Below are 24,930 nucleotides of genomic sequence, written 5' to 3' on the forward strand. Positions count from 1 at the left end.
AACCACAGAAAACACAGGACAATTTCGTTTATGAATAATGATGTAAAATCCCAAATGAAAATATTATCAGGGGCGCCTGGGTGGCTCAGTGGGTTAAGCCGCTGCCTTCGGCTCAGGTCATGATCTCAGGGTCCTGGGATCGAGTCCCGCATCGGGCTCTCTGCTCAGCAAGAAGCCTGCTTCCCTCTCTCTCTCTCTCTCTGCCTGCCTCTCCGTCTACTTGTGATCTCTCTCTGTCAAATAAATAAATAAAATCTTTAAAAAAAATAAAAAAAAAATTAAAAAAAAAAAAAGAAAATATTATCAGACAGTAGCACATTAAGAAAATAATACAGCAACTGGGATGTATTCCAGTAGCATAAGAACAGTTCAATAGGAGGAAATCTATTAATGTATTATTCACAGAGGAAAAACGGGAAAACCGGATAACATCATCATGGATGATAAAAAGGAAAGAATAAACTCTAACATTTTCTTCATGGCAAAATTCTTGATAAAGTAGCACTAAGAACATACTTTTTAGACATGCCTTAAATGCCTTACAATAAACATCATGCTTAACAGGGACACCCTTGAACCTCTTGCAATAAGTTCGGAACAAAAGGATGAGCTTCGGAATCACTCTTATTAAACACTGGGGGGTGTTCACCAGCATCAAGACACAGGAGAGGAATAAAGCATAAAAATCGGAAAGAAAGAAGGAAAAATTCTAATTATTTGTCATTAATATGGTTCTTTGCCCAGAAATTCGAAGGGATCGAACGAAAAACTATTTCAAACAGTAGAGAAACTTAGCGGTGTGGCAATACGTGTTGTGTGTGCATTATTGTAACAACTAATTAGGAGGTACAACAGGAACAGGATCCCATTTGCAACTGATGAAATATAAATTCAAGGAGACGTGCCTTTGACTTTCTTCCAATTTATGTACATTAGGTAATTTTTTTAACAGGGTTGATAAATTGCTTGAATTTTGAGAGATCTGGAGCTAGTGCATTTCTGGTGCTTACTATAAGCCTGCAGGTGATGGAGCTCAAAAGTTATTTCCTTCCTTTCTGCCCCTCCCTCCGTGCTGAAGCTGACCTTGAACTTTATCTGAGCAGCTCTTGCTTTTCTACAGTCCAGGCCATCCCTCTTCTGTTCGTGGGGGTGGGCTGGGCAGTGACATCCTGGAAATCCTCCATCCAAGGCCCGCCCAATTCTGGGAAAGCATGTCTGTTCCCAGAGATGCGTCCTCGGGTCCTGGCTGACTACAGGCGTTCCCTCACGGGGGTCAGGGGGTCCCAGGTCAGAAACCTGACCGCCCGCCCAAGAATTGTGCCGGATGCTCAAGCGACGTGGTCAAAGCTCACCACCCGTGAGGTGAGAAGACCTTGGTGAGGAGCCCTGGGGCACGTGGTGCTGCTCTGCCATCTTGGGGTGGGGGAGCACATCAGGAAGACATGGGGCCTTGTCCTAGCTCTGCCTAAGGAGGGATTTCTGGGACCCTGGGTGGAGCGTAGGGTGGGGCAGGTCTTGCCAAGGCCCCCTCATACCCCGATGTCTTCATTAGCCTAGGTGTCCTTCTGGGACGTTCAGCTCATCCCGACCTTCTCGTAGACAGTGTAGACGGTTGGGCTGCACTCAGGCTTAGGAGGGTGGCAGCTGCCCCTCTCCGTGTCGTTCTGTGATTCAAGCAGAGTTTAAGGGTGCTCGTGTCAACGTCAAAGAACCAGGGTGCTCGTGTCAACGTCAAAGAACCAGGCACAGAGGTCAGTCGGCTCACCCTGCTTCATGCGCTTCCTGACTCAACCCCGGTAACCCTAGGACGTAGCTTCATGCAGATCTCCCTCTTGAACACTGCAGCGCCTCTGTCCTCTCCCTTTGGTGCTACCCCTCCCTTCCCCTTCCCCCATCAGACCCCTACTTTGCTCACTTTCTGGTCTCCCTTCCCTGACTGCCTTAGTCAATAGCACACCCCGCCCTCTTCCTGCCACATTTTCCCTGAGCACGCATCATCACCTAAGACTTCACATTTTGCTTATTTATTTTATTTGCCATTCTCCCTTCCCCCAACCTAGAATGTGTGTTCTCTGAGGCCAAGGATTTTCTGTTGTTTTTTTGACCTCTGTGTTCCTGATCAGAACGGTTCTGGGATAGAGTAGACACTCATTAAATACTAGTTGGGCAAATTTGCAGCTCACTTTGGCAACTCTCATTGCAAAAGTGCTTTGAAAAACTGCAAAGCAGCAGATAAAGGTATTATTCCCGCAATCTGTATTTTATAAAAGAAGAAACAGCCCAGGCAGTAGTTCTGTAAGGCTGATGGAGAAGAGTCAGCACGGCAGCCTCACGCCCCCTTCTCCCGACTCTGATCCTATGCCTCTTCATGCCACCGTCATCTCTCTTCCCTGCTTTCCTCCCTGTGTCCTGGGAGGAAAAGAGTTTTCTTCATCAGGCTGGAAAGCTCCCCAGGGGCAGAGAGACTGAGGAGGCAAGGCTGGGGCTCTGGGTTAGACGTCACCTGATTTGTTTCTTTATCCCAAACCACACATTGCTCCCCTCCCGTGCTTCTCTGGTGGGAATACTGGGATTTGGGTCTCAAGGAACTACTTCCTGAGCCCCTGTGGCCCATGTCAGATGGGAACATAGCTCAGAGGGGATGAGATGGAAAGCCGCAGTGTAGCGGTCCTAAGACAGTTGCAGACAGGGCAAAGCACACTCAACTGGAAACAAAGAGGCCCCATTCTACCTGGTACCACCATGGTTTCCCGTCCATGTCCTTCTTAGTGTTCCTTCTGGATCCCACTTTCCCCCCGCCGTGAACTGCTGGGACAGGACCAGGGGATTTCTAAGGTCCTGATGGTCTGTGTGGGTCAATGATCCAGAGGTGTCTCCCTTTGGCAAAATCAAAGGATGAGAGAGGAGAGGACCCGGCCACTGGCAGCTCCTAGGAGTCCAGACAGTGCCTCTCTTTGCTTTTCTTCTGTTCAATTTTAGTCCAGTGGTTCCCAAAGGGTGGGGCCATCACTTGGGAACGTGTTCAAAATGCAAGGTCTCTGGTCTGCCCTGGACCACTGAAACAAGTTTGGGGGGGTTGGCAAGCCCTCCTTGTGTTTCTGATGCGAGCTCAGTATGAGAACACGCTGCTTCCAGGGTGGGCCTCTAGGGGCCTCCTCCCTCGGGCTACTCCTGTCTCCAGGCCTTCCCGTCGTGGAATCAGGCCATCTGTGACCATTTCTAACCGGGGCCTGGTAACACGTAAGATGTTATCCCAGGGGCGACTCACAGCAGGGCAACAAAGCCTTTACCCCAAAAGGAGACATTAATCACAGGATCTCAGGCAGGGAGAGGGATGGATACCATGTGGGGGGAGGGGAAGGGGCTTTTTTGATGCTCCTCAGAACCTTGGGTCTCCCCTGCCTCCAGGCCCTGCTAGTGGACCCCACTCCTGCTTGCTTTGGGTCTTCTACGGATGACAGGTCCCACCTGACAGGCAACCACTTACCCCCCTGCCTCTCCCCAGGGCTTGAGTCTGAGCTTGTACATGGTGAGCCCCTCCGGAGCAGCCTGGGTTCTCTCCTGCTGCTTCCCCTGCCAAGCTGTGTGCCCTCAGGTCAGTCACACACCTAACCGGGCCTGCCTCCTTCCCGCTCCTGCTCCGCCAACCCTCCTCCCCAGGGGGTGGCGAGGACCCGATGAGATTGTGTGCATATGAGCGAGGCATCGCCCCCGTCGGTGGCCTCCACCCTTCACTCGCCGTTCCAGACACAGCAACCATAGCATCCACAGCAAGGACCGGACCAGAGCCTGAAGCGCCGCCAGGTCCCCTGGACCGACCAGCACTCAGAGCCTCTGAGCACCAGTCAGTGGACCAGGTTCAGTTCCCTTGGACCCACCTTGGGGTGTCTCAGGAGGCTGATCTCCACGTCAGGAGGACTGTGGCTGTGGGCCCCTGCAGTCCGCATGCCAGCAGGTTCCTCTGTGGGCAGGGCCTGGGGAACCACTGCTGAGCCCAGCTCTGTGGGCAGCAGAGCGGACCTCCCTGTACACAGCACGCACAATGAAAGCGTGTGGGATTGAGGTGACCCCTCACCAGCCCCAGGGTAGGGCGGCCATCGCTCCCTGCCCATCCCTGCCGTCCATCCCCCTCCCATCTGGGCGTGCACACAGCCCTTACCCTCGGTGCCCCGCGGTCCCAGCCTTCTACCCAGATGATTCACAGGCAAGGCGAGGCGAGGTCAGTAAGCCCCGTCTGCCAGCCCGGCCCCTCCCGGGGATCCCCTCCACCCACTGCCCTCTCCCAGAGCTCCCCTCAGGCTCTCACTAGCACCTACCCCTCCTGGACTGTATCTTCTTCCTCACCCAGATGCACACTCCGCAGACCAGGCCCAGCATCAGAACTGTGAACAAGACGCCTGTCCAAAGCCACTTGCTCTGAGAACCTGCCACCAAAGGCCAGTGTCAGGTGCATCCCTATGGGGCCCATGAGGCAGGTGAGGGGGGAGGCAGGACCCCATGGTTCGGGGCCCGTGTCCCAAGTGCGCGTCCTTGCTGCAACCCCAACAGGTTCCTGCCCACCGGCCGGGGGCCTGGTGCCAGACTGTCTGCCACTTCTGCCCAGAGACCTCAGAGGCTCCCAGCAGCCGCAGGTGCCACCCTTGCCTGCAGCCTGGCCCTGTTCTCCACCCGCAGACTCCCAGGCGAGGACCAGCCTAGGAGAGGGAGGGGATGGGAGGTTCCGGGGCCACCTGACGTCAGCCCATGTTTTGCCTTGTGGTCTGCCTGCCACATGAAAACGGCTCCCGCTTCAAGGTCCAGCTCAGGTGTTCCCTTCTCTGCGATGCCTTTCCCGAGTCCTGCGGCAACTACTCAGGGGTTTTCTTCCCTTCATAGGAGAACCATGGAGCTTATATTTGCCTCAACTTCTGCGGCCGTCACGCGGCTTCCTGTCGGCAAACAGACCGCTCCTCGCCCACGAACCTGATACTTACTGATGAGCTCCGTGTCACATGCTGTGCTGATAGCTTAAACGACCCTATGAAGTGGAATAACTAACGCCTGTCTCAAAGAAAGGCTCCAGAAATTAAGTGACTTGTCCGGAGTCACACAGCCAGGAAGTGGCGGGGCCCCCACCCACGGCGCTGGAAGTTCCCTTGGTGGAGACTTGTCTTACTGTCCCCTGCATCTTCCCTCCTCCCGTACGCAGTGAGCACTCAGCCCCGGTGTAGGGTTCCACGCTGGGTGGCTGAGTAAGGACATGGCAGGGAGGCACCGTGGGGGCACTGGAGCTCAGGAAGCTGCTGGTGGGACAGGACAGCCACACCAATTATTAACCTCCTTCTTCACATCCTTTGTTCCTGCTCTGTGGCTCCGGGAAAGTAGGGGATTTGGTATTTTATGGGATCAGGGCTCCCCCTCACCTACCATGCACCACTGTATATACTCCCTTTCTGCATGGCCAAGGGGTTCCCTGAAGCTGACATGGAAGTGTGATGACCACAGGGGCTCACACGGGTCAGAGGACAGTTGAACTGTGGCTTATGAACTCAGAGGTGGTAACCATCCTCAGAAAGGTCACGTATACCACACAGCAAAAAAACAGCATTTATAACCACGATAGGGCTATGAGCGTCCAGACCAAACAGGGTCCTGGAACTTGAGATTTCAGGGCTGGGGGCGGGGCGCCCTCAGGGTCCTTGGTTTGTCCTCTTCAAGTTCTTCCCCTCCCCTGCCTGCATTCTGCTAACTAGGTCAGCGTCCCAGGCTCCCTGATGCTGGAAAGGGGTGCACACATGAGCCCCACAGGTACATCCTGGGAGACTCACCAGTCTCCAGGTACTGGTTTAAGTTCTAGAATGAAGGTGTGGTCATGTGTCTGTCTCTAGTTGCTCCACAGAGACCCCCTTCCAGTGCTCCTCTGTCCCATCGATTTCCCTGAGTCCCCACAGTCCTGCCCCTGCCCTGTTCTCTGCCAGCACTTCCCAGCAGATCCCACTCACCCGTCCACAGACAGATGTTCTGCAGGAGTAAGGTTGCATTCTTCTCGTCCACGGGGTTGCTGACCCTACAGGTGAGGGGGCCATTCAGCTGGCTCAGGGGCAGGCTCAGGCTTAGATTCCTGGAGCTGGGGACTGGCCCCAGAGCCTCTCTCTCCTCCAGCTCCCTGGGGAGCCCCTCACTCAGCCAGGTCACTGTCCAGATCTCTGTGGCTCCTGGGGTCCCACACTCCAGACTGACATTGCACCAGCCTGCCTGGTTGGAGGATGAATGAATCACAATCTGGGGGTGGGGGATGGGCTCTGGCATAGAAGGAGACAAAAGAGAAACTGAGAGTCAGCATTGGAGGACACACAAGGGAACCAGCACATTCACCAGCTGACCCAGCTCCGGGGGGTTCCTAACTATGGGCCTGGGGAAGGGACCTAGTGCCCCTGGCCTGGGGGTTCTGACTCCCAGCCCAGGGCAGAGAGCGGAGGCCCTCATCTCTCAGATGACCCCTGAGCTCATCTATGTCTACGTAATCCAGTAATCATGATGGATATAATTCTTTTTTAAAAAAAAAAATTTACTTTATTTATTTATTTATTTGAGAGAGCAAGTGGGTGAGCACAAGCAAGGAGAAGGATCTCAAACAGACCCCATGCTGAGCACGGAGACGGAGGCGGGTCCGAGTCACATGACCATGAGATCATAACCCGAGCAGAGATCAAGAATCAGAAGCTTAACCGACTGAGCCACCCAGGTGCCCCAATAACTCTATAATTATATATACACATGATGATTATACTTATGATAATAATTGTATCTCTTCTCAAGGATACAATAAACACAACGTGAAAGGGGTTGAGAATACAAGAGGGAAACATGTTAGAAGTTCTTGTTTTATTTATTTTTTTTTTAATTTTTTTATTTTTTCAGCATAACAATATTCATTATTTTTGCACCACACCCAGTGCTCCATGCAATTCTTGTTTTATTTAAAGAGAAATACTGATGAACGTTAAATGTCGAAGTAAATATTTAAGTATCCACTAGGATGAGAGTACAAGGGGTTATAACTTCCAAAATACTAGAGATGTTTGGGTGGATGAAAACTCTACCAATTCAACAAAAGGCAAAAAGAAGATATAAATGATGGTGAATCAAGTTTAGGAGAGGACAGGAGAAGCGGCATCTGGGTAAGCCTGAACTACATCTGCGGGCATGACGCCCCCCTATTACACACCCAAGACTCCCACTCCGCTCCTGCTGCTGTGTGCTCGTCCCATCACCTATGACAGAGAGATTGAAGAGACAGAGACAGAAAACCACCCACAGGGGACATGTCAGCAACGTGATGGCAGGTGTGACAACAGTCACACAGACCGAATCCAGGTTCAGAAAGAAAACACTAACCGGCCCCACACGGAGAGTTTAAATTCCTATGGTCCTCAGCATAGAGCCTGGAGATGGAGAAGCATCAGAAAGCGAACCAGAAAATCCAAACCAAAACACAGCTGGAATTCCCGGGGTCAATGACTCAATGCACGCTTCCTGCAGAGGAGTTCTTCCCTCTGCGCAACAGGCCCCCACAGACGAGAGGGAAGGCAGGAGCCCGCGTCACCCTGACAAGGACAGCCCCTGGCCAGCCTGGCACACGACTGCCTGCACAATCAGCCCCGCAGCCCTGTCTGTCCTGGCCTCGCCTGCTCACACTCTAGAGAGGTCGGGGATGACGTCCAGTCTTCCTAGAGCTGCCCCAGGGCTGACCCCGAGGGAGGGGAACACAGGGAGGAAGGGTCTTCAGTCCTGCAGAGACAGAGCCTCACGACAACAGAGACTTTGGCCTTCATCCTTCTCTCGTTGGCCATCTTCCGTGTGGGCTGGTGTCTGCGGACAGAGCCGTCCGGGACCATGAGGACGGAGCAGGAGGACAAGACCCCATGCCCAGGACAGTGGAGCAGAAAGATGGGGCAGCCCAGGGACCGCGCTGAGCAGACGCCCGACCCAGCCACTGCCGTCGCCTGACTTCCTGTTGCAGAGCAAGAACCCACCTGCTTCAGCCTGTGACGGCCAAGCTGTAGGCTCACTGCGGTCAGACGTAGTCCTGACTTCTGTGCACAGATGACAATAAAGAAGATTAACCAGCAAAATCGAAAGTTGATTTAAACAAAAATAGACCAATCAAAAGCAAAACACTGAGGTCTGAATAAAAAGTTGAAGTTCTGGGGCCCCTGGGTGGCTCAGTGGGTTAAAGCCTCTGCTTTCGGCTCAGGTCATGATCCCAGGGTCCTGGGATCGAGCCCCGCATTGGGCTCTCTGCTCAGCAAGGAGCCTGCTTTCCTTCCTCTCTCTCTGCCTGCCTCTCTGCCTACCTGTGATCTCTGTCAAATAAATTTAAAAAAAAAATTTAAAAAAAAAAGTTGAAGTTCTACATAATTGTCGTTAGGAATGAAGATCAAGGCATAAATACAGATAAGAAACAACATTGAAAATTAAAGGGAAACACCATTTAAGGAACACATTAATAGATTTTAAGATGTAGGTGAGGTAATGCCTTTCTAGGAAAGTGAAGTGATCAACATTCCAGTAAGAAGATGCAAGAGCCCCAACCTTGAAGATATTGGGAAGGTGGCTAATGGTCTGTCCTCATCACGGGTGTGAAGGCCACAGTTTCAGGCGTGAGCACTGCCCGATGGCCAAGGAAAAGAACATTCCTGTGTTACAGACGGTGTTTCAGCTTAGAAAAGGCAGAAGGTTGTCAGGGTGTGAGAGTATAGGTCAGCTTTACCACTCAGGTCAGAAGAGCAGAAGCCCAAACCCAACACAGGACAAACACACCTGCTAACCCATGGGTTACAGTCAATCATACACAGAGAACTTAATCTTCTTAAATTAAATGTTTGCTAATAATATTACATGAAACATCATGATCATGTTGGATTTGTTGCAGGAATAGAAGGACAGTATAATTACAAAATTTATTAGTGGAATTTACTCCATTAACAAATGAAAAGAAAAAAGTAATTAGCATTTTGGGAGCAGGTGGATATTCCCAGGCACAGCTCCAAGCACTTCGCATTACCTTCTATAACTCCCATAATAACTTACAAAGCTACACGCATCTGCTGTGTCAACAGCAGTATCCAGGTGGGGGAGGCAGACTTTAGTGCTAAGGGTCAGATAGTACATATGTAAGGTGTAACTGGCCATATGGTCTTGGTCACAAATACATAATTCAGCCACTACAGGGAGAAGGCAGCCAAATACAACATACAAATGTAGTGATGTGGCTGTGTTCCAATAAAGCTTTACTTATAAAAACAGTCATGCAGGGGCGCCTGGGTGGCTTAGTGGGTTAAGCCTCCACCTTTAGCTCAGGTCATGATCTCAGGGTCCTGGGCTCAAGCCCAGCATCGGGCTCTCTGCTCAGCAGGGAACCTGCTCCCCCCTCTCTCTCTGCCTGCCTCTCTGCCTACTTGTGATCTCTCTCTGTCAAATAAATAAATAAAATCTTAAAAAAAAAAAAAGACATCCAGTAGATTTGACTGATGGCTATAATATGCCAACCCCTGATCAGGGAATTAGTAAAAATACAAACTTGCAACCTTCCCAAAACTCATAGCACATGTGACTAGGGAAAATAATACTTTCAAGTAGCTTCTTTAAAATACCTGAACTGATTAACAGGTAATAATTTAAATATAAAACCAAACAGAATTTACAAAGTGTTAGGAAGCACCCAGAGGTATTTAGAAAGCTTCTGCCTTTAGGAATGAATTTGTTCATCAGCTGGTTTATATGAATGTTTGTTATAGCGTCTTTTCAACGGGTGAGGGACTGTGAATCAAGCTTGGAGAATCAAACTCCCAGGAAAATTAGGTGTGTCTCTGTAGGGTTCCTTCACTTATTGCTGACCTTTACCCAGCTGCAGGACACCTGCTGAGTGCCTGCTGGGAACTGTGTGGAGCCGTGGACAGGGCCACAGAGGGCGGGGCCAGCAATGGGCTGTCAGGGGACAGCAGACCACACGCTGTTGCTCCAGTGCAAGGCAGAGAGAAAGATGGTCCAGGAGAGGACTGGAAACAGGAGCATTTGCCCACTGTGCAGGCAAAGGGTAAGAGATGGGTAGTGTGCCGAGAGTCCCCAGCGTCCAGGAAGGAGGAAAGACTGGGCAGCTAGGTAGGGTGGAGGGCAACACCTGGGAGCAGGGCACAAGGAGAAGTGTTGGAAACACAGCTGGACATCCAGGGAGCAGATCCTGGGCTGGTTAGACTCCCTCTCATGAGGGCCATTGATCCTGTGGGGAGTAGGGGCGGGAGCAGGTTGGCTGTAGGCAGGGAAAGGACAGGAGGGTCCTGCATTTCTGAAAGCTCGACAGAGCAGTCAGGTGAAGAGGGATTTTGAGGGGAAAACCAGGGGAAGGGGAGACTGTGAGGAGGCTGCTGTGGTGCCCAGTGCAGGGGACAGATGAGAGAGAATTTGGTTGGGTGGACACCCTGGGCTCTGCTCCTCTCCTCCGTTTGTCCTGCTCCCCCTCCCCTGTCTACCCAGGTCTCTGCTCCTGGGGGTAGGGCATCGTCACTGGCCTGGGAGCTTCGGGTGCCAGGCCTGTGTCCCCTTCCGCATCTCCATTTTGTCTAGGATGGGGCTGCGTCCCATGGTCCTCCTGGTAAGAGTGCAGGGCAGGCGGTGGGAAGGGTTTTAGCCAATGCCGAGTTCTAACCCTCGGTCTACATCCTGGAGTTGCTCCTCACTGGGCTGATGTCCTGGTTTCTTGTTTTATTTCTGCCCATCTCTTGGGTCACTTAAGAGTTTTTAAATTAGTTTTTGAAATAACTGGTTAAGAACCTTTCTGATACAATTTTGCATTCTGATAATCAGTTGTGTAATACCTTGCAATCGAAGACGGTTTTATGTTACCTTTCTGGATGGCTTCTTGCCTCTCCCTCATTTCATGTGTTTTTTAGTACTTTTTAAGGCATATTAGCTACTTTTTCCTAAGATGGCATCTTGAGAATTTAGCTTTGAGGGTTAGGGCATCAAAAGAGATGCAAATACTCCTAAAGAAGATTTGGGTTTTTTTTTTTTTAAACCTATTTAGGCCAACTTACTTGAGATAAAGTGCTTGTTGGATATACTGACTGGGGTTCACCTTACCATATACACAGAGTTTAAAGACTTCCTTCTGGGATTTTCCTGTGTGGAATTTGACCTTTGCTGTATATGATCCACTCATTTCCGTGGTGAGATTCCTAATGCTCAAAACTGCCGTCTCTGTCAGAGAGAAGCTGCTCCTGTATTTTTCCTCCAGCTCATACCAGTCAGGAGTGGCATTAGGTTTCCAGGACACCAGGATCTCTTCTTTCTCAGGCTCAGAATGCCAACTCCACTCAATCTCTCGGACATTCGGGTACAAGGAGGAGGTCAGCTGCAGCTGGACAGATGTCCCCACAGTCCTTTCCAGGGTGTGGGAGGTGCTGGGGTTGTCCACAGTCTGGAAGCTTGGTGAGGGAATAGCTGAGATGGGGAAGAAAAAGTGGACAAGCATTATGCTGCTGTAGGACCTGTGGTCCATCATATCACAGGCATGTTTACAAGAAAAGGAGTCTCTCCGGTTTCACAGATGAGGAGGCAAAGCTGCAAGCAGCTTGCTTAGATGCTGTCCTTGCCTAGAGCTCACAGCACTGGGTCCGGCACAGTGCTTTAAAACTTGAACTCAATCACAAGAGAAAATTTGGAAGGAACACAACCACATGGAGGTTAAAGAGCATCCTACTAAAAAATGAATGTGGCAACCAGAAAATTAAAGAAGAATTTTAAAAGTTCATGGAAATAAATGAAAATGGAAACATGACAATTCAAAACCTCTGGGATGCAGCAAAGGTGGTCCTAGGAGGGAAGTATATAGTGATACAAGCCTTTCTCAAGAAACAAGAAAGTTCTCAGGTACACAACCTAACCCTACACCTAAAGGAGCTGGAGAAAGAACAGGAAAGAAAGCCTAAACCCAGCAGGAGAAGAGAAATATAAAGATCAGAGCAGTAACCAATGAAATAGAAACAAAAATAAAGAGCAGATCAATGAAACTAGGAGCTAGTTCTTTGAAAGAATTAATAAGATCAATAAGCCCCTGGCCAGACTTACCAAAAAGGAAAGAGAAAGAACCCAAATAAATAAACTCACGAATGAAAGAGGTGAGAACACAACCAACACCAAGGAAATACAAACAACTCTAAGAACATATTATGAGCAACTATACACCAGCAAATTTGACAATCTGGAAGAAATGGATGCATTCCTAGAGACATAGAAACTACCGCAACTGAACCAGGAAGAAATAGAAAACCTGAACAGATACATAACCAGTAAAGAGATTGAAGCAGTCATCAAAAATCTCCCAACAGGGCTCCTGGGTGGCTCAGTGGGTTAAGCCGCTGCCTTTGGCTCAGGTCATGATCTCAGGGTCCTGGGATCGAGTCCCGCATCGGGCTCTCTGCTCAGCAGGGAGCCTGCTTCCCTCTCTCTCTCTCTCTCTCTGCCTGCCTCTCTGTCTACTTGTGATCTCTCTCTCTGTCAAATAAATAAATAAAATCTTAAAAAAAAAATCTCCCAACAAACAAGAACCCAGAGCCAAACAGCCCCAGGGGGGTTCTACCAAACATTTAAAGAACTAATACCTATTCTTTTGAAGCTGTTCAAAAAATAGAAATGGAAGGAAAACTTCCAAACTCATTTTATGAGGCCAGCATTACACTGATCCCAAAAATAGAAAAAGACCCCATCAAAAAGGAGGATTACAGACCAATATCTCTGGTAAGCATGGATGCCAAAATTCTCACCATGATACTAGCCAATAGGAACCAACAGTACATTAAAAAGATTATTCACTGCTGAATAAATTTATTCGCCACTGAATAAATTCAGTGGGATTTATTCCTGGGATGCATGGGTGGTTCAATATCCACAAATTAATCAATGTGATATACCACATTAATAAATGAAAGAATATTTAATGAAAAAAAAGGACAATAACCATATGATCTTCTCAATGGATGCAGAAAAAGCATTTGACAAAATATGGTATTCTTTCTTGATTAAAAGTCTTCACAGTATAGGGATAGAGGGAACATACCTCAATGTCATAAAAGCCATCTATGAAAAGCCCACATTGAATATCATTCTTAATGAGGAAAAACTGAGAGCTTTTCCCCTAAAGTCAGGAACATGCCAGGGATGCCCACTCCCACCACTGTTGTTCAACATAGTACTGGAAGTCCTAGCCTCAGCAGTCAGACAACAAAAAGAAATAAAAGGCATCCAAATTGGCAGGGAAGAAGTCAAACTCCCAATCTGCAGATAACATGATACTCTATGTGGAAAACCCAAAAGACTCCACCCCAAAATTGCCAGTTCTTATACAGGAAGTCAGCAAAGTGGGAGGATATAAAATCAATACACAGAAATCAGTTGCATTTCTATATACCAACAATGAGATAGAAGAAAGAGAAACTAAGGAATTGATCCTGTTCATAATTGTACCAAAAATCATAAGATACGTAGGAATAAACCTAACCAAAGAGGTAAAGGATCTATACTCCAAAAACTACAGAACACTTATGAAAGAAATTGAGGAAGACACAAAGAAATGGAAAAACATTCCATGCTCAGGGATTGGAAGAATAAATATTGTTAAAATGTCTATGTTACCTAGAGCAATCTACACACTCAAGGCCATCCCTATCAAAATGCCATTGACATTTTTTACAGAACTGGAACAAATAATCCTAAAATTTATATGGGTGGAAAAGACCCCAAATAGCCAGAGGAATATTGAAAAAGAAAACCAAAGCTGGTGGCATCAGAATGCCAGACTTCAAGCTCTATTACAAAGTGGTAGTCATCTAGACAATACGGTACTGGAACAAAGAGTCACAAGGATCCATGGAATAGAATAGAGAGCCCAGAAATTGACCTTCAACTCTATGGCCAACTAATCTTTGACAAAGCGAGAAAGAATATCCAGTTGGGGGCAGGTGGGGGGAGGGGGAGACAGTCTCTTCAACAAATGGTGAATTGTTGGAGCCACATGTAGAAACCAGACCATCTTCTTACACCATATACAAAGATAAACTCAAAATGGATGATAGATTCAAATGTGAGACAGCAGTGCTTCAAAATCCTAGAGAACACAGGAAGCAACCTCTTTGACTCTGGCTGCAGCAATTTCTTGCTGGACTCATCTTCAAAGGCGAAGGAAATAGAAGTGAAAATGAACTATTGGGATTTCATCAAGATAAACAGCTTCTGCACAGCAAAGGAAATAGTCAACAAAACCAAAAGACAACCTACAGAATGGGAGAAGATATTTGCAAATGTCTTATCAGATAAAGGGCTAGTATCCAAAATCTATAAAGAAATTATAAAACTTAACACCAAAAAACAAATAATCCAGTCAAGGAATGGACAAGGACATGAACAGACATTTCTCCAAAGAAGACATACAAATGGCCAACAGACACAAAAAAAGTGTTCAACATCACTCGGCATCAAGAAAATACAAATCAAAACCACAATGAGATCCCACCTTACACTAGTCAGAATGGCTAAAATTAATAGAAAGGGCTTTTGACAAGTATGGGTTTTTGATATCTTCAAAAATCATAAAATTAAAATAAGTAAGAATTTCTGGAATTAACTTTAAAAAGTTGCATTCAAACAGAACAAAAATTAGTGACACGGGACTAAGTAAACTGAGGAAGATTACAGTGTGTGACTCTTGTTTAAAACAAGAGTTTGGTTCTCTAATATTTGCTCTTCCAGACTAAGGAAACCTTCTCTTAGACATCAGTGATATACAGCAATAATTCTGAAGTATTCCTCTGTGAACAAATGAATGCCTTTAACCTTTCTCTCTACCTGAACCCTCTGAAATTCAAAAGGTCTCAGTAAGTGTTCTTTCTTCCATGGCAATTATGGTCATTTGCATAACTTCAATAAGAATCTGTCCACCATTGGAAATATTAGTTATTTTACCAAGGCTTTGACTTCAATCTCGTGTTTGAGAGAGACATTCACAGACTCAGATATGACCAAACAGCTTGAAGGAACTAAGGTTGATGTTAGGAAGCTTGAAGCCAATAGAGCCCCTTAAATGCCAGCTTGACACTGTCACAGGATTGCAGGGTTCCTGTCTCAAGAGGTCAAAGAATGAATCTTGTGGACACAAAAGGGTGAGTGAAGTGGGAGTTGGTCAAGTAAAGGTGAGAGAAGAAGGGAAAGAAGGAGCTCTCTAGAGTGAGAGGGTCCCAGATGGGTTTCACTGTGGCCTGTCAGCGGCAGCCTTTTATTGAACACTGACCAGGAAACTGAAATCTTGACCTCTCTGGCACAGATGAAACCGTGTTTACTTGTTCTTTGAAGTTTGGTCATTTTCCGCGGTCCAGCTGTAACTGTCCTAGGGACATCACGTCTCTGACATTTAAGACATAACAAGGTGGTCTAGTTATGTTCCCTTAGCTCTGGTTTTACACACCTCAGCATTTCTTCACATCTGGGATTTCTGTGAGCCTGGCCATGTAGCCCCCTGTGTGAGGCCTCACTGGAGGAATCAGGGGTCTCTTATCTCTCCTGTCTGTACCTTCACCACTTACCTGTCCCCAAAGGGACAGAACCTTTGGGCAGAAAGCGCTGTACTGGGATTCTGAGCAGTGACTGACTGTATGCTTTTTAATTAGTGGAGGTTAGGGTTAGCACAAGTCTCCAGGGAATCTGGAAGCAAGATTTTCAGAAACTTGAAGGGGCCAGCTGCTTCCAAGACAAGGTTCCTTTAAACATGAAGACACTGAGGCAGCCACAAGGTCCTCGAGGAAGGTCGCACTCTGTATATTTCCGGGATCTATCAGTGAGCTGCAGCTCTAAGGGGATTGTGATTTAAGTTACATTTCTTTTCCCTTTGTTTCCCCCATCAATACCTTGCTTACAGAGCTACCAGCATCCTCACCAGGTGAGTAAAGAATGTCACTCTGGCAGGACCATCACCTGCCAGATATGCTGGGGACCTCTTGAAGAGGAATCTGCGCACACCCACAGGTATTGTAGGCATGTCTGACGGCAAAGACTTGGTTTGGCTTTTGGTCTGGAGAGGTTGCTAGAAGTTCAACCTAGTGATTCCTTATAAAAAGTTCCAGCAAAGCACCTTCCAGAAGATCTATATGATCAATCACTATTCTTGCTGAGCGTATATAAATAATTAGGCCCAGTTTGTTCAAATTGGACTTGTTTCACAAATGAATTAGTCCAGATTTGGTGATCTCTGATTTAAAATGAGGGTTGTTGGAACACCTGGGCGTCTCTGTCACTTGAGCAGCTCCCTTCAGCTCAGGGTCCTGAGGTCGAGTCCCCACGTTGGGCGCTCTGCTCAGTGGGGAGCCTGCTTTTCCCTCTCCCTCTGCCCCTCCCCCTGCTTGTGCTCTCTCTCTCTCTCTCTAATAAGTAAATCTTTAAAAAATAAAATAAAAATGAGGGCTATTATAGAGACAAAATGTTTCAGTAATATCTTTGTAGTTACTAGATTTTAAGAATAGAGACTCAAGAAAACTGAATGACTGTTGTACAGCTGGGCTTCTCAGAATGAGGACTGTCCCCAGAACAACCAAGAGAGTTACGTCTCTTTTCGAGACTATATGAAAAAGCTTTCCTCACTGTAGACCGATCAAAAGATGGAGACTATAACACCCTGTTAAATTATTCACTTGAGACCAGGTTGACTCATAAATCTCTGAATGAACAGGCAAACCGTATCCTCCCTAAACCCGAGCTGGTGGTTACCAGCAACCTGCCCCATGCGAACCCCAGACAGCTGGTGTATGTAAAGGAGCAGACGTCTGACACAACAGGGGATTTAGCTCCAAAATGAAGGGGCCCCTGGTGGGTTGTATTACGTACTCCTGCAGCAGTAAACGTAGAGAGAGCCTCCTTGTGGGCCCACACATCAGAATAAAACCTGGGTCTCCTTCATGGAAAACCAACGAGCACACTAACATGCCTTATTATTACCACGAACCTGTGGAAGCCCTCAAATTTCTCTTCAAATGACAATAAAGGACTGGAGGAAAATTTTAGTTAAGTATCAAAGGTCTTTTTAGTCAGGCTTCTCTTTCTCATTATAGCATTAACCTTATTTTTGTCTTTTCTGGTTTCTCCCTGCCTGGTGCCCAGACTCCTTCACTACCACAGCTTCCAGCCCACAGACCAGACTTTCTACTCAGGGAGGTTCATGTACATGCACTGGCTGCCTCTGCCTGTGGTGACTCATATATAAATGCCCCCAGCTGACCACTGTGGACCCATAGGTAGAGACATCTCTACGCCCCCAATCAACAGGACAAAGTCACAGAAGGACACATCTCCCTCCCTCAGCAACCTTAAAGATGTAAGGGTCAAAACTGGTCAGGCGGGGGATGATGTGGAGAACGAAGGCAGAAGGAAATATAGCTAAAAGCAAGTGTCCTTATAACCTGCTGCTCACCGGCAATACTAGAGGCAGGAAGCTCCCAACCATTTTAATATTAATGCCTTGCTAGGGGGAAAACACCGGGTTTGACAACAGCAAGACTGCTTGGACCCTGTGAGTCTCGTTTAGCAGATGAAGTCCTTTTCGACCCTCCCCTATCTTTACTTCCTCCAAATCCTGAAGTAAATAAATAGTCGCTCCTGAAATCCCAGGCCGGCGGCTCTTTCTGGTCCTGGGCCCTGTCCCTATGCTTTAAGAAAACAACATTTTTGCACCAAAGATCTCTCAAGAGTTCTTTCTTGGCCATTGACTCCAACCTCACCGACATTCCAGTGGGAACCTGCAAGTCACCGCGGGTGCACAGAGGCACAGACCACAGCTTGCCTGGCATCCGAGCAGAGGCACAGGTGCAGAGACCTTGAACCCTACGCCGTGGGGTCTGAGCAGAGCTGCAGGGACACAGCGTCAGGACTGCCTGAGACTCTAGGACACCGAGTAGGGATGCAAGAACCACAAAGGTGCCTGGTGCGGGGAATGACCCCCCATCCAGGGTCAGCCGCGGTGTGGCGGGGTCTGGGGCTGGGGAAGACACACCGCAGCGAGTTGCTCCCAAACAGACACTCACCCGCTCGGACGCTCTTTGCCCTCTGGGGTCCTAGTGGCAGATGACGCTTCCTAGGGGATCATCCTCTCACCTGAGGGTTCAGCGTCTCTGTATAACGTTCAGCAAAGTCAGTTTCTGTTTCAGTGCCACTGTATGTGGTTATGATCTAGGAAAGTCATTAGGGTTCAAAGCCAATGGCCAAGAAAGAATTCCTAAGATGTCTTTGGTGCAAAAAGGTGGTTTTATCCAAGCACAGGGACAGGACCCGTGGGCGGGAAGAGCTGCACTAGGCTCCTGAGGAGGGGCCCATTATATACTTTCAAGTCAGGAGGGGGCTAGGGAGAGCGTAAGTCTCTAAAGAATTTGGAAGCAAGTTTTCCAGGGTCTTGAGGGGGCAAACTGTTGTTGGGAAAAGATCATTTATCACTATTTCATAAAACCTTAGACGTGAGACCCTGTAGATGTGTATTGGTGGGTCATATGCTTGGGAGATGATTGCCCACATATATCTTGGGGGGAGAGATAAAGGAAGTTTCCAAAGGAATTTTTATGTGTCAAAATAGACTCACGGGACCCTGGGGGATAGGTTAAGGTTGCCTTTTGCCCGTACCAAAGAGTCAACATGAGGCAGCTGTGTTGGGTTGTGAACAGGAACTACATGATCAAAGAGAAGGCAAGTGGCCAGGCCTCTGGAAAAGCTGGGACTGAGGGAATTTCCAGAGACCAACTGTGCAGTGAAGACGGAGGCAGGAGCTCACCCAGCAGGACAGGTGACCTGTGCACCTGAGGGTCTGCGAGCCACCCCACTTCTGTCTGTCTCTCTGTCTGTCTGTCTGTCTGACTCATATTGAAGCAATTTGTGGAGGGATTTCTCCCAGACTGCAGGACAGACTCTTTACTAGGAGCAAGGAGATGGAGTTCCGATTACAGGAAGCCTGAGAAAAACCACTAGAAGGACGTTGGTGCCACAGTCCTTATAGGCCCCAGGTTCCCGGCGTTCATGCTCCCAGTGCCCTTCTGGAAGACACAAAACACACAGGAAAAGGACCGAATCCAATCCCATGAGAGGCTGGGAAGAGCTCTGCATTCTGGTGGTTTCTGCCGGCGGTCCTGTGTCCTGCCTCGAGGACACGTGCAGACATCCGTCCACAATTTGCCTCCCAGACTTAGAGACCTACACTTAAATGTGATGGTGTGATGCCATGTTCTTTGATTGTTTTAAAAAGTATCCTTTTGGTTTTTTTAATATTATATTAATTTATTTGAGAGATAGTGCAAAAGGAGTTGGAGGTACAGAGGGAGAAGGAGAAGCAAAGTCCCCAACAAGTGTGGAGCCCATAGTGGGGGTTAATCCCAGGACCCCGAGATCATGACCTGAACCAAAGTTAGACACTTAGCCAGTTGAGAAACCCACATGCCCCATCCTTTTATATTTTTTTAAATAGGCTACACACTCATGAAGGGCTTGAACTCACAACCCTGAGACCAACATCTGATATAAAGTGGCAGATGCTCCACCAGTTAAAACACCCAGAAGCCCCAAAACTTATCCTTTGAGATAATATACAGTAGCAAACTTGTTCAGTTAGCTTTGACCAAAAAAAAAGAGTGAGTTCGTCATGAAGCCGTCCCTGCCCCAATCTGCTTGACTCCAAGTCGTGTTTCCAGGAAAGAGTCTTGTTTAGTCAGTGTTGAAGGACAGAAAGGACATCCCTGGGAGAGCCATCTGGCCCAGCCACTCCCCGTCCTCACCAGCGAAGGCAGCAGGTAAGGTGACCCCCACGTGGCCAAGGCAGGAACACCTGCCCCCCTTCTCCGGGGCACGTCCGGCCCTTGTGGTTGCTGGGCAGCCCAGAGCACACACATGGGTCTAACTTGCAGGGCCATCCTCACGCTGCCACACTCACAGCTCTCTGAGATCAGGGACAGATGGTGTGTGGGTTCAACAGTGGCAGAGCCCTGGGGACGCAGAGGAGCAGCCTGGACCACCTGCGTCTCCAAGAACCCCCACAGGCTGCAGGACCCGAATCAGGAAGCCCCAGCATTTGTGGGCAGAAGAGGAAAGAGATGCAGATTCGGCGGAACTCAGGGGGACAATGCACGAAATGGTTCAGGGTCTCTGACACGTCACAGGGACCGCCAGGAGCTTTCCTCCTTATACAGCTGCCAGGGAGACAGGAGAGAGCCTGTCCCTGCCCTGTCACTGCACTCGGGACTCTCAACACCACAGACACAAATGTGTTCATTTGACAGGCAAACGGGGTGGCCAGAATGTTCCATTTGCATTTGTGTGTTCAGCTGCGAGGACGACCATCTCTCGGGCTCCTGCACCTGATCCGTCTCATCTTTGCGCGTCCTGTGCTCCCGCCCTTGGCTTGGGTAGGGACCGTGGTGGTGTGATTTCTCTCACTGATGGGCGAGGGGTCCTGAGCTCTTATAAAGAAAGGTTCCCTCAGTGTCCCCGTCTGTGTGGAGGGCACAGGGTGGGAGCACAGGAGAGTGAGCGAGCTCTATGCTGACACGACCCCCTCCCGCCCCAAAGGGAACGCTGTTCTAGTTTTCAACTGTTGCATCAGGGAAAACTGTCCATTAGGGAACAAGGACACAATGACATTTTTCCTCTTTTCTTGGGACTATTGGCCAGTTTCTGCTCAAGTGAGAAACGTGTAGCACCGCACACAGGAGTGACCTGTGTCCCCGTGTCAGGCTCTGGCTGGAAGGGGCGCTGTTCCATTCACTCTCCAAGGAACACCTCGCCTTAGGGATTTTTCTATTCGACGGGTAAGGGCAACAGAGCTCAGAAAGGTAAAGCCAGGGGCGCCTGGGTGGCTCAGTGGGTTAAGCCTCTGCCTTTGGCTCAGGTCATGATCTCAGGATCCTGGGATCGAGCCCTGCATCAGGCTCTCAACTCAACAGGGAGCCTGCTTCCCCCTCTCTCTGCCTGCCTCTAGCCTACTTGTGATCTCTGCCTATCAAATAAATAAATAAAAACTTAAAAAAAAAAAAAAGCAAGAAAGGTAAAGCCAGTTCTCCAGCATCCGCACAGTTTGTCTAAAATCTTCCCGCCAATATGTGGCAGATGCAGAATGAGCGACCCAGCAGGTCTGACTGCAGAGCTCAGTCCTTCTCTGCACCGTGAGGAGCTGTGGGGACAAGGGCGGGTCCAGGCCCCCAAGTCAGGGCCTGGTTCACAAGAGACCCCCTCCCCCACAAGAGCCTGGAAACAGCTGTAACCACATGGAGAGGCCACAGACAGATAAGAAAGGAAGGTTCCCTTACCCTGCCCCCAGTCCCCCGCAGACAGTGTCACTGCCCAGCTGTCCCTAATGCAGGGGCCTTGGGAGGCTGTCCTGGCCCCTCACTCACACACACGCCCTCCTCAGCTGGGATCCGGGACACACGCAGCCTGGGGGGTGGGCAGGGGCGCACACAAGGGCCTGAGACGGTAGTCAGAGCTCCGCCGACAAAGCAGGACTCTGGAAAGTGAGACTCTGAGCTACTGGTGACCTCAGCCTCGGCCCCCAGAGCAGGGCAAAGAACTACCGTCCCTACGAGAGGTCTGAGGGCGGTTCCCCGTCCTGAGGATGTGAGGGCGTCCCAGACAGGCCCTGGTCCCCCCTTCCCTCCCTCAACCCTCAAGAGTCTGGAGAAATCAGGGTGTGGATACCAGCAAGCCCCCACTGCTCACCTGCCTCCCGCACAGTTGTTTCCTGCCCCCCTTGTCCCCCCAGCCACACCGATCCCGGAGACCCCCCACTGATCTGCCACTCACCCAGGAGGAGGCTGACCTGGAGCATCAGGGTCTGGGAGGGGAACTGGCTGCCCCACAGGGAGTCCATACCTGTGGGACCCAGAACACATCAGCAGCTCCCTTTTCTTTCCTGTTCCTGCCCTCCTTCCGCAACCCCCCTCTGCCCGCCGAACACCCAGGCCCCTCCTCCCTTTTAATGATTCACTAGCTCTGGCCTCAGGCTGCCTGATCAGCAACAGGCATGAAGATTTGAAAAATAAGGGCTTTTTCTGATGAAAATAATCCATGCTGATTATATAAAATTTGGAAAACATAGAAAATGATACAGAAGAATAAAGATCATCAGAACTCGAAATAATTTTGAAAGGATATGCTGATGTTTCCCCAAATGATTGGACCCCCTAGAAACTTTACTATGATGTCAGCCCCTTAATTTTCATGGGATTTATAGTCCATTTTCTGGTGCTTCTCTGTGTGCAGGGACATCTAGTGTACCTGCTACTTTCTTCTCATTGACCACATCAACATGATGGAACCCCATGGGAGGTCAGCATGAGGACAGACGGGCTGAGACATGATCCTAGTCGTGTAGGAGAGAAGGTAGAGTTCGAAGCCGATGGCCAAGAAGGAATTCCTAAGACCTCTTCGGTGCAAAATGTGGGTTTTTTTTTGTTGTTGTTAAGATTTTTATTTATTTATTTGACAGAGAGAAATCACAAGTAGGCAGAGAGGCAGGCAGAGAGAGAAGGAAGCAGGTTCCCGCTGAGCAGAAAGCCCGATGCAGGGCTCGAACCCAGGACCTGGGATCATGACCTGAGCCGAAGGCAGCGGCTTAACCCACTGAGCCACCCAGGCGCCCCCAAAATGTGGTTTTTTGAAGGCACAGGAACAGGACCTGTGGGCAGAAAGAGCTACACTGGGGTCATGAGGCATTTCCCATTATATCCTTTCAAGTTGGGAGGGGATTAGAGAGAGTGTAAGTTTCTAAGGAGTTTAGAAGCAAGGTTTCCAGGGCCTTGAGGGGGCGAGCTATTATTCAAAAAGGTCATTTATTACCGTAAAATAAAACCTGAGTCATGAGACCCTTCAGATGTACCTTGGTGACCCATATGCTTGGGGGATGATTGCCAACACATATCTTGGGGAAATAAAGATAAAGGAAATTTCATTTGTTAAGGTAGACTTACAGGTTCCTGGGGAGGGGGTGTGGGGGGCTCAGGCTAGGATTGCCTCTTGCCCTTAGAAAAGTATTAACATCAAGGCAGTTGGATCCCTAAAGGAAAGTCACTCTGCCTGTTTCAAGGACTTGTCACTGGGCTGTAGGAAATAAGGAAATTTAATATTTTTTCTTCTGCCTTTTTTCCCAACATCACTAGCAGTTATGATCCCAGCACAGCTGAGTTCCTCTGGCTGGAGGCACACTGAGCGGGTCCGATCATAGGAGACACTGGAGCTTGTCTAGGCAGAACCACGTGGGCAGCTCAGGGTAGGTCATCTGCAGGGACAATGACATTCAACTTCACATGGTTGATGTGGGGGCTTGGGTGGGCTCCCCTAGCAGCCCAGACAAGGGACAAATGATTTGGGGGCAAATGTTTCTCATCTCCCACCAACAAGTATTGAACAGGTACCAGGAAGCAGCTCTGTCCACGTCACAGGTGATGGGACAGAGAACACAAGGAGAAGCTTCTGCCCTCAGGCTGCCTGCAGGCTCGTGAGGGAGAAATTACACTGAAACGAAGGACCCCCATGAGCGCGAGCAGCTTTTGTGAGCAGCAGAGGGAGCAGCTGAGAAAGGGAAGCAGAGAGGAGAGGAGAGACCGTTCCTCATACAGACTCCATCTGCTCCCTTTTGCCAACGAAATCAGGAAAGCAGGAACTCTACAGTGTTGGAGAGTCTCCCCTGGAGGAGAGTTGACCAGGACCCAGAGTCTGGTCTTTTCACTAATGCCCGTGATTGTGAGTTGGAAGGGGTGAGATGGCAGAGGAAGTAGAGGGGCCAGAGACAACTCCCGCGATCACCGCATCCAGTCTGGGCTCCCCCGGAAGTGCTCTGCGCCCCTCGGACCAGAGAGCCCTCGGCACTGCCTTGTCCCCCGTTCCCACCCAGTGGTGGGAGATTCCTTCCACGGCCGTCCCTGAGCCTTGTGGGCAGAGACTCCTCAGATAGAGTCCAGATCTGGGCAGCTCGTCCCCTGGTCCCTTCAGGGTGACGGGGACCAAGTCGGCTGTGCCCCTGTCCCATCGCTCCAGCCCTGGGTGAGCCCTCTCAGGTGAGAACTCTTTGCTTGTACAAACCCCACCTTCGGGTGGGGCGCAGGGCCCAGGAGGGAGCCCCCAGCAGCTGCAGGCCGGGACCCCGGAGGGTCAGCCTGCACACACTCCATGCTGGGGCAGCCCTGGCACTTTCTATACCTGCAGACACTGATCTCTGTCCCCTCCCTCTGCCCTGTGCAACAAGACAGCCCAGGTCACCAGTCCTCTGTGTGTCCAGGTCTCTGTGGTTCCCAAGCTCGTTCCCTGTGGGGGGCAGCAGGGCTCAGGGTTACCGTCCATGTCATAGATGAGCAAAGTCAGGACCCGTAGGTGATCTGAAGAGTCCCCGGTCTGGACACCGGGATGGGGCAGAGCCAGGCCCAGGTCTCAGACCTCCTTGGCCACCGGTGTGTCCAGAATCAAGTTCGTGGCAGACCTTGAGAAGCCACACTGAGGGGGAGGGAGGCCAGGCCTGACCCAGGGCAGCCTCTCTCCCGTCTCACACCCGCAGGCAGAGGACATAAGCCTGTGGTGGCATCTCTGCAGCCTCTGGGGTCCACAGCGGCAATTTGCTGACCACATCCACCCCCTGCACTGGCTGAGTCACACAGAGGACAGACCCCCGTGCAGGGTGGGAGTTTTTCTCCCATACTCAAACTGTTCTGGAAACTTCCATCCTGCCTGGACACAGTTCCCTGGTAGGCAGAGCGCTCGTGACCTTCAGCCCGAGGACACGTGCTGGGCAGCGTGGCTTCCTTGCTGACCTTGGGCTTCAGGCTGGACACCCTCCTAGAAATGCAGGGACTCCATCTGTAGCCGGGGGAGCTCAGGCTCTAAGACCAG

At 49.6% G+C, this 24,930-nt stretch overlaps 1 protein-coding gene across 1 annotated transcript; it reads right to left on the bottom strand.

Moving 5' to 3' along the window:
- Window positions 1-295: 295 nt before the first annotated feature.
- Window positions 296-21,941, bottom strand: LOC125086084 (uncharacterized). The gene is made up of 6 exons (XM_047705150.1): window positions 21,869-21,941; window positions 11,122-11,481; window positions 5,982-6,281; window positions 4,317-4,424; window positions 3,879-4,024; window positions 296-1,664 (listed from the first exon to the last, which is right to left on the bottom strand). Exons 1-6 carry the CDS (start codon window positions 21,939-21,941, stop codon window positions 1,575-1,577), a joined length of 1,077 nt encoding a protein of 358 aa, XP_047561106.1. The 3' UTR covers window positions 296-1,574.
- Window positions 21,942-24,930: the final 2,989 nt, after the last annotated feature.

The sequence above is a fragment of the Lutra lutra genome, chromosome 15, assembly GCF_902655055.1.
Source record: "Lutra lutra chromosome 15, mLutLut1.2, whole genome shotgun sequence".
Taxonomy (NCBI): Eukaryota; Metazoa; Chordata; class Mammalia; order Carnivora; family Mustelidae; genus Lutra; species Lutra lutra.